Here is a 15,085-nt window from a genome sequence, read left to right as displayed (position 1 = left end):
CATCCCTACAGTGAAGCATGGTGGTGGCAGCATCATGCTGTGGGGATGTTTTTCAGCGGCAGGGACTGGGAGACTAGTCAGGATCGAGGGAAAGATCAACAGAGCAAAGTACAGAGATCCTTGATGAAAACCTGCTCCAGAGCGCTCAGGACCTCAGACTGGGGCGAAGGTTCACCTTCCAACAGGACAACGACTGTAAGCACACAGCCAAGACAACACAGGAGTGGCTTCAGGACAAGTATCTGAATGTCCTTGAGTGGCCCAGCCAGAGCCCGTACTTGAACCTGATCTAACATCTCTGGAGAGACCTGAAAATAGCTGTGCAGCGATGCACCCCATCCAACCTGACAGAGCTTGAGAGTATCTGCAGAGAAGAATGGGAGAAACTTCCCAAATACAGGTGTGCCAAGCTTGTAGCGTAATACCCTGGAAGACTCGAGGCTGTAATCGCTGCCAAAGGTGCTTCAACAAAGTACTGAGTAAATGGTCTGAATACTTATGTAAATGTAATATTTCAGTTTAATTTATTTATACATTGGCAAAAATGTATAACCTATTTTTGCTTTGTCATTATGGGGTATTGTGTGTAGATGGATGAGGATAAAAAAAAAATCAATTTTAGAATAAGGCTGTAATGTAACAAAATGTGGAAAAAGTCAAGGGGTCTGAATACTTTCCGAATGCACTGTACCTACAGAAAGCAGAGACCCTCCTCTCTTCGACAAGGACAAGGGGTACAAATCTTCCAAATGTGTTTTTCAAGCAATTGCATTTTGAAATGTTATAAGGGAGTATGCAAGCACACTCAGTCAGCATGCTTCAGTTCAGCTGGCGCTTAGCCGAACTCACTAGCCAAATCAAACAAGTGTGCTCACATACTCCTTTAAAAAGACCATCGCTTGAAAAATGACAAAAAAAAGCAGCAATAGTACCTTTTGGCCATTTTGAGATGTTGTAGCCTGTATACGCTTCCTCAAAATAGTCAGAATTAATCTTAGGTAATTTAAGAAATCTGTCATTAATTGATGTTTTTGCCTTAGAGATTTTAATCACGCAATTTTACATTCCTGAGTGGCGCAGTGGTCTAAGGCACTGCATCGCAGTGCTAACTGTGCCACTAGAGATCCTGGTTCGAATCCAGGCTCTGTCGCAGCCGGCCGCGACCGGGAGACTCATGGGCAGCGCACAATTGGCCCAGCGTCGTCCAGGGTAGGGGAGGGAATGGCCGGCAGGGATGTAGCTCAGTTGATAGAGCATGGCATTTGCAACGCCAGGGTTGTGGGTTTGATTCCCACGGGGGGCCAGTATAAAAAAATATGTATTCACTAACTGTAAGTCGCTCTGGATAAGAGCGTCTGCTAAATGACTAAAATGTAAATGTATTTTTCAATGAAAAAATGTGCATGAAAACGAGTCATCTCTTGTTGAATGACAAATACTTGATTGAAGAATCCCTACAGTTGACCAATCACCGACAAAGGGGTGTAGACTTAGCCTCTGAACTTCGGCTTGCCTCCAGAAAAAATGTGGTGTGCCCGAACAGCTGAAAAAACCCTCCCCGAAGTCCAAAACTAACAAAAATGTCATCATAATATATGCAAACTCTACCTAACTGTTTTGGCTGGGAAGCATGCGGACGCCTGTAAGCCTAATCCTTTTCCTAACCTTAACCACAGGAGGCTGCTGAGGGGAGGACGGCTCATAATGGCTGGAACAGAGGGAATGGAATGGCATCAAACACATGGAAACCATGTTCGTTTGTATTTGATACCATTCCACTAATGCCGCTCCAGCCATTACCACGAGCCTGTCCTCCCCAATTAAGGCACCACCAACCTCCTGTGACCTTAACTGCATTCTCCTAACCTGCTATGTTAATAATAATAATAATAATAATTCGGTGGGTGCTTATATTTGTACTATTTCACATGTACAAGTGTGTATTATATGCATGTGTGAATTGGAAATTGTTTTTTTTGCATATCCGAACTCCCGAGACACCTTCAGAGAGTGGGATCACGGAATTAGGGTTAAGTGCCTTGCTCAAGGGCACATCAACAGATTGTTAGAATCCCCGAGCTGACATGGTGAACATCCGACAGATTTTTCACCTTGGGGATTCCAACTAGCAACCTTTTGGTTACTGGCCTAACACTAACTGCTAAGCTAATTCACCTCACCTCTTACGTTAGTTCTCCTAACCAGCCACGTTAATTATCCTAACCTGCTATATAAACAAACAAACATCAGTATCACCACACCGGCCGTTGCCCACCGATCAGCCAAAGGCTCATTATAGATTAGTATAATAGAGAAATTGCGCAACCTATTTTTATAAATATTTTTATCCAGCCACGTCACCTTTTTCAGTGTTTTATTTTTATATCAAAACATTGTGTCAATTTCGACCAGCTAGATGACCAATCCGCCCCTGCCATAGAGACAACATTTACAAACAGAGCAGTCTATTGGGATCAAAGTCATACTGGTGCCTCAGACAGGCTGAAAGGACAACTTGAGGCAGATACAATACATTCCATTGATCAAGCAAATAGCTGGCTGTTATTACAAAAATAACTTGATTTATTGAGGCGTAAAAAGGGTGGAAGGGAAAGGATGCCTATGAATAAACACAGCAATATAGAGAGTTGGCTTACACAATGTGAGAACTTAGTTAAAACAAATTATATTTCAACAGCTGAGAACTGTTGGTCTTACCACTGAAAGGAGAAGAACAGAGGTCTGGGGAGGGGATTTAAGAAGAATACATGAAGGGAAAAGTAAATAATGTAGCACCAGTTCCTCCACCCACCCTGGGATCCTAAATAACTACAGATCAATACAAATATTTTCAAAATGCCAAGTTCATAAACTGCTGGTAACTGACTGAAAACTCCTGCTTAGGTCAGAGGCGAGTTCAACAAGGCTTGTTGCCAGAGTAACAATTTCAGTTGAACGATTTGAATGAACATTCCAAAATGTTATGGTGAAACATCAAACAGCTACTTTTTCTAAGGACTACTGTGGCTTTTTAGCGACAATATTCAAAAACTGAAAACAACTTACCTATTCCTACTAAATATAGTAGAAAGTCTACATGGCCAATTGATTGTTTTTAGCAGCAGTTTAGACACGAAACAGACAATTACGTTCACCGCACACTATATTCTCAGACTGTTAGCTAACGTTAGCGAACAGTTGCTGCTAACACAAAGCAAATGGAATATGTTAGCTAACGTTAGCCAGCGTTCGCAAACTATTTCCCTTATTGAACGCACCTCTGATAGTGATTCTGATCTCAGCAATACAGGAACATCAAATACATCATAAGGTTTCAACCGTCTACCCCCTGGTCACCGGTCCATATTTCTCAAAACAGAAAGCTGTGTCAAAATGGTCACACTGGTCTAGATTCGAGATTAGACCTAACCAGCCCCTCCAATCTTATCCTCGCTCTCTTTTCTCTTACTTTATCCATCTGTCTGTACTAATCTACAGGCTGTAGAACTTGAGGCTTCTGTCCATTCCAGCGGAGGAAAGGAACTGAGCATTGTCTCCGAACGCCACCCCTGTCACCAGGCCAGAGTGGTCTGGAAAAAGAGGAAAGAAATGGATTTTTTAAAAGACATGTTTAAGTTGACTCTGTGTAAGTTGACGCCATAGGACACTGAGTTTTTCCTAACGATTTGTATGTATGATTTGTACAGTGGTCTGATGAAGGTTGAATTTAGATATTCTGTTCGGTTGTTTTTCTCACCGCTGAAGTTGAGGACCTCAGACCACTGCTTGCAGATGTACACCCTGATGTCGGATCCACCCACAGCCAAGTATGTACCACTCTGATCAAACACCAGAGACTTCACCTGAGAGAGAGTAAATAAGGTTCCAATGAAAAACTCTGCAAGAAATAACCATGTTATTTGCAGTAAATTAATTAGTGAGAAGTTGATCCATATCTGTAGCTAACAGACTCTGCACTGTCTCTCATTCTCACCTCATAGTTGTTGTCCAGGGCGATGGTCTTGAAGTTCTTCAGTTTCCTCAGATCCCACAGCTTCACAGAGCTGTCCTGGGCACCTAGAACACAGAGAGAGAGACTGGGTCAGGGAATCCATGAGAAATCCAACATGATTTACACTGTTTTGTGAGGTTGGAGAGAGACTGACCTGTGGCCAGGTAGTATCCGTTCTCAGAGAAGGCGATGGAGGTGACAGGTCCAGAGTGGCCGGGGAAGTTGGCCACGTTTGTGCGCTCCTTCAGATCCCAGATCTTGATCTGGGAGTCGGCAGTTCCCGTCCCGAAGATCAGACCGTCAGGGTGGAACTGAGCACAAGTCAGAGCTGGGTAGAGGAGGGGGTAGAGATACAATTGAAGTCGGAAGTTTACATACACCTTAGCCAAATACATTTAAACTCAGTTTTTCACAATTCCTGACATTTAATCCTAGTAAACATTCCCTGTCTTAGGTCAGTTAGGATCACCACTTTATTTTAAGAATGTGAAATGTCAGAATAATAGTAGAGAGAATTATTTATTTCAGCTTTTATTTCTTTCATCACATTCCCAGTGGGTCAGAAGTTTACATACACTCAATTAGTATTTGGTAGCATTGCCTTTAAATTATTTAACTTGGGTCAAACATTTCGGGTAGCCTTCCACAAGCTTCCCACAATAAGTTGGGTGAATTCTGGCCCATTCCTCCTGACAGAGCTGGTGTAACTGAGTCAGGTTTGTAGGCCTCCTTGCTCGCACACGCTTTTTCAGTTCTGCCCACAACTTTTCTATAGGATTGAGGTCAGGGCTTTGTGATGGCCACTCCAATACCTTGACTTTGTTGTCCTTAAGCCATTTTGCCACAACTTTGGAAGTATGCTTGGGGTCATTGTCCATTTGGAAGACCCATTTGCGTTCTAGCTTTAACTTCCTGACTGATGTCTTGAGATGTTGCTTCAATATATCCACATAATCTTCCTTCCTCATGATGCCATCTATTTTGTGAAGTGCACCAGTCCCTCCTGCAGCAAAGCACCTCCACAGCATGATGCTGCCACCCCTGTGCTTCACGGTTGGGATGGTGTTCTTCGGCTTGCAAGCAACCCCCTTTTTCCTCCAAACATAACGATGGTCATTATGGCCAAACAGTTCTATTTTTGTTTCATCAGACCAGAGGACATTTCTCCAAGAAGTATGATCTTTGTCCCCATGTGCAGTTGCAAACCGTAGTCTGGCTTTTTTATGGCGGTTTTGGAGCAGTGGCTTCTTCCTTGCTGAGCGGCCTTTCAGGTTATGTCGATATAGGACTCGTTTTACTGTGGATATAGATACTTTTGTACCTGTTTCCTCCAGCATCTTCACAAGGTCCTTTGCTGTTATTTTTGGGATTGATTTTCACTTTTCACACCAAAGTATGTTCATCTCTAGGAGACAGAACGCTTCTCCTTCCTGAGAGGTATGATGGCTGCGTGGTCCCATGGTGTTTATACTTGCGTACTATTGTTTGTACAGATGAATGTGGTACCTTCAGGCGTTTGGAAATTGCTCCCAAGGATAAACCAGACTTGTGGAAGTCTACAAAAAAAATTATGAGGCCTTGGCTGATTTCTTTTGATTTTCCCATTATGTCAAGCAAAGAGGCACTGAGTTTGAATGTAGGCCTTGAAATACATCCACAGGTACACCTCCAATTGACTCAAATGATGTCAATTAGCCTATCAGAAGCTTCTAAAGCCATGACATCATTTTCTGGAATTTTCCAAGCTGTTTAAAAGGCACAGTCAACTTAGTGTATGTAAACTTCTGACCCACTGGAATTGTGATACAGTGAATTATAAGTGAAATTATCTGTCTGTAAACAATTGTTGGAACAATTACTTGTGTCATGCTCAAAGTAGCTGTCCTAACAGATTTGCCAAAACTACAGTTTGTTAACAAGAAATGTGTGGAGTGGTTGAAAAATGAGTTTTAATGACTCCAACCTAAGTGTATGTAAACTTCTGACTTCAACTGTATAAGAGACAAAAATAGTAACCCAGCTTTTGTGTCCATATGCGTAGACCTGACCACAAACACACTTACCAACACCAGCAGCCTCATCTGTGACTTTGGTAAGGACTCGGCCTGTTTGGATATCAGAGAAGGCCCAGTACTGAGAGACAGAGAGAGAGAAAGACACAGAGAGAGAATGAAAAGAATGCAGTGTTAGCATACATTTACCAACACACACAGAGGTGCCATTACATTTACTATTGACAACAGTGCAACTGGTGCCATTCTATTCAACGGACCAGTTGACTCAGGAGTTGTAACAATATGCTGGACTCAGGTGTTCTAACAGTACAATGGACTGACCTGGTCTTCAGAAGAGCTGAGCAGGTAATCTCCAGTGGCGTGAAGTGACAGCCCAGTCACGCTCGCCTCGTGAGCTCGCACCACCTGGACACAGTTGCCCCCAGTAACAGACCACACCCGGATGGTGCTGTCTGGAGAGGCAGAGAACACCACAGACTGGAGAGGAAAGAAAGACAGAAAATACAAACAAAATACAAAAGTGTGGAAGGAAATTAGGCAAGTGAGATTTACAAACTACAACACAGCACATTTTAAACTGGGGTATAGAGATACCACAAATCAAGTCATCTTTAACTCTTTTTTTTAATTTCACTGTATCACAATGTTGAAAAGTGGCGGTCAGGAGTTGAGGTCATCATTGAGTTCATTTCCATAAAATGTTAGGAGCTAGACAGGTGTATAGACAGGTCTGTTACCTGGGAGGGGTGGTAGATGACAGAGGTGACCTTCTTGGTGTGACCCTTAAGGGTGGCAATGATCTGCTCCTCCTTCTTGTCAAACACCACCACATTCTTATCAGCCCCACCTGGCAACACAAGATACAGTCATCAATTACATTTGATTGGTAGTTCTATTTAGATATGCAAGAAAAAGAGATTGAGAGAAAATAAAAAGCTGTTAGAAACAGCAGGGGTGCCTGGGTGCTTACCAGTGAGTACTTTATTGGTGTCTGAAGGACAGAGGTCCATACACAGGATTCCTGGGACACTGGCACTGTGAAGTCCCTGAGATATTCAAAAGAACATGGTCACTATATGGACAGACAGACAGCTAAGGGCAACCTCAGATAGTATTGCTAAGCAGCAGTCAGTCCAACTACAGGTTATTACAGCCCTACAAACAGACAGACAGTAGTACTCACAGCGTGTGAAGCCACTTGGCGGTACTTGCTCAGATCCTCAGCCCTGACCAGCTCCTCTGGCACGGTCTTGCCTCTCTGGTTAGGAAGAGAAAGGGAGGAGTGAGCAAACATAAGGGGCAAAATGAGAGGGTGTATTAAAATATTGAGTGGTTTATCATCCATCTCTGCAATCCTACAACGCATGACACAGACATTTTCTTGAATGAAAATCGTACCTTCTTTCTCTCTGTGGTAAGGACAGTGGCCTTATCTTGAAGCTGAAAACAGAACAGTAGAGGAGCGGGAAAGAGACGAATCAGAATTCAATGAACCACAAATCCATTCCCATATTGAGAGGGTCTCAGAGTAATGAGAACACTAATCACAGGGCGTAAAAAGAAGAAGAGGAAATTAGCTCTTACCTTCTGGATGATCTCTGGAGTCATTCCCACCTGCTCACTAACCTCCATGGGCTCCCCACCAGCACCCTGAGAAAGGGAGGGGCAAAACAACAGAGAGAAGATGACTTAGAAAAGAGAGAGAGCATCTATCCTCAATCTCTGATGGACAGAAATCCTGTTTGATGGATGGGAATCAGCGCTAATCACTCACCCCAGCGGCTGGCTGAGAGGCGGACATAGCCTGAGGGGCGACCAATCCGGCTTGGGGCTTGAGTGTGGCCAGGGCTGTTGAATGGGAGAATGGGCAAAGAGTAAGCATTTGTCTTCACAGGTCAGTGAAGGAGAGAAGATAAGGAAGTGACTTCAGACTATAGGAGATCCCCACTAGAGCTCCCTTGGCCCTCTCTTACCCTCTCTGGCTGCAGTGACCTCCTTGGTGAGACGGGCGATGACTCTGCAGGCTGCGTCATGCTGGTAGAGGGCGTGAGAAAGCTCCTGGCGAGTCGTCTGCAGCTGCTGCCTCAGAGTGAAACTGTGCAACATGACCGCATCCTTGAAAGAGACAGAAGACATTAAGGGAAAGATGTAATAATACTTAGGAAGAGTATTCTGTTGTAACACTGTCCACAGCTAGACTACAAACTCCAGACTGTCTAGACACTCACCCACTCATCTTGCAGAGCCTTGAGTATGGCAGGGATACTGGTAGCGGATGGAGCCTTTGGTCGGATAGGATGAGACACTGGGCAACAGAAGAAAGGTAGCACAACATTGATTCAAATTCATTACAAAAACGTTTCTTCGAATACATGGAACCATCTTAGATTTCCTTCGAAGTCAAAACTAAAATCAGTACATAAATACATGATGTAATTGACTCGACCGGTTACGTTAACAGTATATCCCCGACTTCTGTTTACCTTTAATATCGATAAGTTGCTCCTCCGACAGCGGTTGGCTATTCATGGGGTCCACTCCATTCTCCGCGATGAACTTCTCGATCAGTCGGCGCTCGAACACCTGGTTGGACACCGGGGACACGCAGGGGTGCTCCGGGACCTCATTGGAAACTGAGTGGGAGAACATAAGTGGATACATACAATTATTAGCTATCGATTCGTGAATAGATTAGAGCGGTCACGGTTAGCTAATATAACTAGTAGGCCACCCTGAATAAGATGTTGTAGAAAAATGACAGTAGACTACAAATACAATGCATCAGTTACTAGCTAGCTAGTTAGCCACACTAGCTAGCAGAGTGCTAATGTAAGCTAGCTAGCTCATTCAACTTCAGAAGCATGTTCAACTTACTTGCGCAAACCAAAGACATATTTCAAGTGCACGTCGCTCTGCAGCTAAACACGATTTGTTGTGTTACTTTTGATGGCAAACTATATTGAAACTATTGTGGCTACTTTATTTTTGTTTTCTTCCAAGTTCGCACGCTGGCGTTTCATTGCCGCTTCGAAAATAGTGCACGCTGGGATAGCATCAGTCCTCCAACCCGAGCCCCTCTTCGTTCCCCCTACTGTCATGACTACGACAACTTTCATAAATAGATTTAATTACTTTTATTTTCTTAATCTTCATTAATTACTTGACTAACAAACCAATGACACGTTAATACACAATAACACATTGGTAAAAGTATATTACTTCAAAACATCATATTGACATACTTTCAGATTGGATTATGATCTCTTTATTGGTATCATTCTATAAAACCTCAATGACAATGTGAATACCTGGTGAAAATAATGTAACAGTAATTTAATCATGTACACCATTTTATGGCAATCACAAACAACACATATCTTACATAAAAAATATGTAATCTAATAAAAGATAGTTTGTTATTTTGTGTTAATTTACTTGATTAATAGTAGGAACACATGCAGTTAGATATGCTTTTAAATTGAGAGGCAATTCCCATATTCTACTACGAAATATGTTCTTTAACCTGGCCATCTCTTCTCCATCCTAACATAACTTCCATATATTTACACACATATACAGACATTATAGCTTACAGTACAGGTTTAAATGTGTGGTCCTGAGGGTTCCTTGAGTTAAATGTGTGGTCCTGAGGGTTCCTTGGTAGGTAGGTAGGTAGGTAGTTAGCAAAGTCATCGTTCGATTTTTGGGAACATTACCTATCCAGTTGTACAAAGGAGTGACATGCCAAAATGGAGGATATTGCTCATCTCATGCTTAAAAGAAATGATAATGACATGATCATAAAGAAATTGTGAAGTAATACGCAATACCCAAACAGGTCCAAATAGGGTTCTGAGAGTGAAGGCACTATAGTGACAAAATCAGCCATGAACAGTTTCATCATATCGCCCTCCACTATTTTCTCTCCTCCCTCTTCCTTTACCTCCGTTCAGTCCTCTTCTCTGTGCTCTATAAGAAGTTGAGTTTATCAGAAGTGTAGACGCTGCAAGTCTCCGAGGTATCTGTGTCCAGTGGAAGTGTGGAGAAGTAGTATTTTGCTTTGCTCCATCTCTGCTTGTCTCCCTCTTTCTTGATCTGGAACTGAAAGCAGTCTTCAGATGAGTGGAGGCAGTCTGAGGTGCCAGCGATAGAAAAGGAGATCTCCCTCTCTCCGTCAGCAGTCTCCTGAGAAGAGAGAGGGAGTCAATGATCAAAAGAAAGAGCAGAATATAACTTTATTGTCCATTGTGAGACAGAAAATAGTAAACAGTGTGTGTATTTACCTCTTTACTAGGAGTGTGAGTAGTGGCAGTATCAACTCTAAGTCCATCTGCCTCCTGTTGTCTCGCTGTCCTCACTGGCTCAGGAGAGGGCTGTGGTCCACTGTCCACTACAAGTGGTGCACTGTCCACGACAGGAGTATAACCCTGAGAAAGACACATAATACAGAAATCTAGAATAATGGTGAAAAGAAAAACATTTAAGAAAGAGCCTAAATTAACTTCACCGCCTCCCTACCGAATTTGTAGGTCTGGGGCTCCATATTTTTGGGGTAACAATCTGCTGTGAATGACCGTAAAAGCCAGACGGCTGGAGGCTGGGTGGACTGTAGTCCTGCTGATGACATAAACAAAACAACTATGTAAATATTAAATCCACTATATTTAGCGTAGACAGACAGGGGAACGCACAGCCACACAAACATAAACAATCCACAGAGAAGCATGAAACTGTAGGTGACCATTGACCCAATTTAAATGTGTAAGGAACTGATGCAGAAGGATATTCAGACTGGCGCAAAGGACTGGTTCTATTTTTACTCTGACACGCACTTCAGAATGCTATAATATCACACAGTTGAAATGGATGGACAACATAGTACCATGATAACAGGCTCATAGCATTGCGCACACACAAACCCTCCAATAACCACTCATAACCCCACCATATTGCTTCTACCTACCAAGCTCACACATCTCTTTCACTCTACAGCCATCAAACTCATTCAAAACATCCCCTCACCTGGACATTGGCTCTTGGAGGGTTAGCTGCTGGTGTGTGGTGACCTCTTAGGCCGTTGATGATCATAGTGAGGCTGCAGTTAGGGTAGCGCTTCATAAACAGGATGAAACCAGCCAAAGTCACAAACATGCCAGAAGGAACACTGATGGATTTGAGGACTGCTCTCCATCTAGCAGTCTTATCTGGAGAGCGAAACAAAGAGAGAGAGAGAAACAGAGTGAGTGAAAGAAAAAAGGGAGGAAAGGAAGGGAGAAATAGTGAGCGGGTAGATCAAGAAAGATATTATCTCTGCATCATGTAAAGGGGAAAGCTCTTGCTCACACAGAGACACACACACACCTTCACTGTCACTCACCGACCACATGGAGAACGGTGGACGACACCAGGTTGCCGTCCTGATCTCGGATCTCATACATCCCATCATGCTTTGCACTCAGCCTGGTGATGACAAACTCATTGACAGTCCCGTTTCTCCCCAGAGAGATGAGGCCCCAGTACCGGGGATCCTGGTCCACGATCTGGCCGTCCCTGATCAGCTGCACGGGGCGGGAGTACCGGGAGTCAAGGGGCACGTTGGAGGGGTTGGAGAGGTCGGAGAGGTGCAGTGACGGGGTAAAAATGAGGTGGACATGTGGGACAGGGAGAAAGAGGGGAAGGTTTAGAGACTCCTTGAAGAAGCGGGTGACATTGAAGGTGTGCCCTGCACCCACACAGGGGATAATGAGGAGAGAGAGAGAGAGAGAGAGAATGGGAAAGAGTGTAAAGTAAAAGAAAAAGGAGAAATTAAGGAGGGGACATGAGGACGATGAGGGGCATCAGGATGAAAGAAAGAATCAGATACAATTAAGAGTCAGTTTGGACCATTTGTCAGATCTAATATCGCAATCTCTCCTCTCCTAGCCTCCAATCCCATCTACCGCTCTCTCTCCATCTCCCTTTTCATTTTGCTCTCCCCTTCATCCAGATCTCTTTGATATTTCTAATGCTCACCATTGACAGTCAATTTGCTGCGGGAGATTACTTTCCCGTTCTCGTCTCGGATGGTGTAGTTTCCCTGGTCTGCCTGGGTCACCCTCTCTGCCACCCAGACCCTCCCATCTGACCCTAGCCTCCCCCGGCCCGCCTCGCTGGTCTCAGGGTCCGTCCGGTTCCACAGTAATACCGGCTGGGAGTCAGGGGGGGAGCCCCGGGGAGAGAACTCCAGCAGGGAGCCATATTTAGGGATGTTGTGCTGAAAGGTTTCCCCATAGCCCCGTCTGAAGGTTTTTATACATTCTGAGAAAGGTTGAAAGAAAGAGAAATAGAGAGACATTATATTGAGAGTTATACAATGTTTCAAAGTTTATACAATCTATTTCAACAGACACAATGAATCATTATACAATATCATAGAGAAAGAGAGAGACAGAATAGAGAGCAAGAAATAGAGCGAGAATAGATAGAAAGAAATGGAGAGAGGTATTCCCTGTGGCTGAGTTGTACCTGAGACAGTGAGGCGAACTGTCTCGTAGGTGAATCCAGAGGACAGTTTGATAGAGTAAAGCCCTTGGTCACGGTGTGTGACGTCCTTCAGCAGCAACGTCCTATCTTTCGTCCACTCAAACCGTGGGTCCTTCAACTACAAAACACACAATAGTGCTTAGCACACACACACACGTTACGTTCTTCTATCCTCGTGGGGACCTAAAATTAATTTCCATTCAAAATCCTATTTTCCCTAAATCTAACCCTTACCACTAACCCCTTACCCTAATTCTAACCATAACCCTAAATCTAACGCCTAAGCTTAAAACAGCCTTTTTCCTCATGGGGACATGGGAAATGTCCCCACTAGGGAGGATTTTCCTTGTTTTACTATCCTTGTAGGGACATTTGTGGATTTTAGGTCCCACAAGGATAGAAGAACCAACCCACACACAACCTACATTGTTGTTCTCCAGAAGCACTCTTCTTGGTCCTGGAGGGTAGTTGGGGGTAAAGGTCACAATTCTTGACCCTGAGTAGACCGGCAGACGGAACTCTCGACCAGAACACACTATCTGTAAGTCTTCATTCCAGCCTGAAAAAGAGAGGGACAAATAGAGTGAGACAACAGGAAATGTAAAACATTGATGGGAGGAGGAAAAAAGGTAATGGGCAGACATTATCAAAAGTAAATACAGCATTTTTTAAATCCATGTGTGACTTTTTGTGAGACAACAACGACAACACTGGACCCACCCAAAGAGAAAGCTAGACGGGAGAGAGAGAGAGATTGGAGTCAAATCAAATTCTTCCAACATATTACTACTGTAAAGTAATCATAGGTTGAACAACAATCTACAACTGGATGCAAATGCTATAATATTAAAACTGGCAAAAAGTCCAACTCACCCAAAGACACAGGGATGCTGAGAAGGGCACTCACTAGGATACAGAGGTGCATGTTCTGAGGACAGACACAAGACAGCTGTAGAGAGACACCCACTGGGTCAGGGGGGTTGGCGGTAGGCTATAGATAGTTCTAATTAAATCTCACTTGTATCCTTCAAAATAAAGCCAGCTTTATTATCAATAGATGATTTGTTAGACATATTTTAATGTGTTAGATACCATAAATGTTACTAAAGTGGACAGGCAACATTCGTTTTAATACAATACACCAGGGTTTCCCAAACTCGGTCCTGTGGCCTCCTCTGGGTGCACGTTTAGTTTTTTGCCCTAGCACTACTCGACTGATTCAAATAACCAACTCACCATCAAACTTAGATTATTTAAATAATCTGTGTAGGGCAAAACACAAAACGTGCACCATGGCGGCGGGGAGTCTGGGAAACCCTGCAATACACCATAGGCTAGCTAATACAGTATTAGAAAGAAATGTATCTAGTGAATGATGACCATTGCATAATTTACAACTAGGCTACAAAAAACAAGAATAGGATTGCCGCTGATTCATGGTCCATGAGTTTCACCGAACAACAATAAGCCGCTTCCCGTTTCGACTGTGAAAGATTAGTGAAAAACACCACTACACGACCAGAACTGGTAGCCTAGCCTACAGTTAGTTAAAAACACCACTGTACATAATTGTCATTCAGCCCTACTCCCCACTATTACCGCGCCAGCAAACACTGTTCACCATCAATCAACTACACAAGGGGGTGCTAATAGTCTAGTTTTAGAACGTTGCACTGCTCCTAATTCCACACGACCTGTGATGCTGAAATAGTTAAATTAATATTGTATAAGCTATTATCGACAGCATTCAACTACAGCACACGACAACAACCTATTTTACAGTTAGCTATTTAGTTAATCAATTTATTGGAATCAACATGGAATAAAATGAAGATGTATTATATGCCTACATTTGCACTCACCTATGCACGACAGCAAAACACAATAGCCTACTATTATTTTATATTATTAAATGTATTACGAGCCCATATAGTGGATGACCATTGCAAGCGTTAAGATCATTAACTGCCTCTTCTTTGCCTGCTATGCGCATGAGCGAAGTTGCGTCCTCTGCTACTTGTTGTAAGGGAAGCGTTCCAGGTCATCTTTAACAACGCCTGGAGTGTTGCAAATCGCAATCTTCTAAAATGCGCAGCGCAGCTATACAAATACGACCTGAAACGCTACCAAGGTGATGGGCAGATTATTTGATATATAAATCACCCCACTTGCAGATATTGGGTTTATGATATTATATACAGCGCAGGCAGGATTGGACCCAACCGGATGTCTCTTCTAGTCTACAGTCTATGGCAGTTTCAAGGCTCTGACTTTCTGAGCTTTGTAAGTTATCTCAAACAGGGCCAACTGTGTAGTTCCCGCCCACCTCACGAATTGGGACACTGATAAGGAAGCCCATTGGTTGGCTGTGCTTGTCAATCATCCAACATCTATGGGGGTGTTTATTATGGCCAAATAGAGCAACGGTACAATTATTGTGGAGGTTGGTTGTTTTTAAGGCACTCGTGTGGGGTGTGTTTTAAAAAAAAAGGTGGAATGGAGTAATGCTGTGTTGTTTGAACGTTTTGACAATTAA

At 43.3% G+C, this 15,085-nt stretch overlaps 2 protein-coding genes across 7 annotated transcripts; both read right to left on the bottom strand.

The window, feature by feature from the left end:
- Positions 1–2,360: 2,360 nt before the first annotated feature.
- LOC121546680 (pre-mRNA-processing factor 19) lies at positions 2,361–9,081 on the bottom strand. The gene is made up of 16 exons (XM_041857907.2): positions 8,902–9,081; positions 8,511–8,660; positions 8,256–8,332; positions 8,001–8,142; positions 7,802–7,875; positions 7,612–7,677; positions 7,426–7,467; positions 7,211–7,285; positions 6,998–7,073; positions 6,765–6,874; positions 6,349–6,504; positions 6,076–6,145; positions 4,167–4,340; positions 3,995–4,077; positions 3,758–3,863; positions 2,361–3,590 (listed from the first exon to the last, which is right to left on the bottom strand). The coding sequence occupies exons 1-16, from the start codon at positions 8,918–8,920 to the stop codon at positions 3,493–3,495; spliced, it is 1,518 nt and encodes a 505-aa protein (XP_041713841.1). The 5' UTR covers positions 8,921–9,081; the 3' UTR covers positions 2,361–3,492.
- Positions 9,082–9,179: 98 nt separating this feature from the next.
- On the bottom strand, positions 9,180–14,526 carry LOC121543428. Of its 6 annotated transcripts, none has more exons than XM_041853309.2 (11): positions 14,412–14,526; positions 13,423–13,498; positions 13,270–13,281; positions 12,975–13,108; positions 12,532–12,667; positions 12,040–12,324; positions 11,405–11,749; positions 11,050–11,231; positions 10,546–10,644; positions 10,311–10,454; positions 9,180–10,212 (listed from the first exon to the last, which is right to left on the bottom strand). In XM_041853309.2, exons 2-11 carry the CDS (start codon positions 13,472–13,474, stop codon positions 9,997–9,999), a joined length of 1,605 nt encoding a protein of 534 aa, XP_041709243.1. In that variant the 5' UTR covers positions 13,475–13,498; positions 14,412–14,526; the 3' UTR covers positions 9,180–9,996. The 6 variants fall into 6 exon arrangements, with proteins under 6 accessions (XP_041709243.1, XP_041709253.1, XP_041709257.1 ...); XM_041853319.2 differs by having other exon boundaries at positions 13,423–13,477; XM_041853323.2 differs by lacking the exon at positions 13,270–13,281.
- Between the last annotated feature and the right edge of the window lie 559 nt (positions 14,527–15,085).

The sequence above is a fragment of the Coregonus clupeaformis genome, chromosome 3, assembly GCF_020615455.1.
Source record: "Coregonus clupeaformis isolate EN_2021a chromosome 3, ASM2061545v1, whole genome shotgun sequence".
NCBI classification, from domain to species: domain Eukaryota; kingdom Metazoa; phylum Chordata; class Actinopteri; order Salmoniformes; family Salmonidae; genus Coregonus; species Coregonus clupeaformis.
The sequence above is the reverse complement of the archived record's forward strand: the minus strand, read 5'-3'. Positions and strand labels throughout refer to the sequence as shown.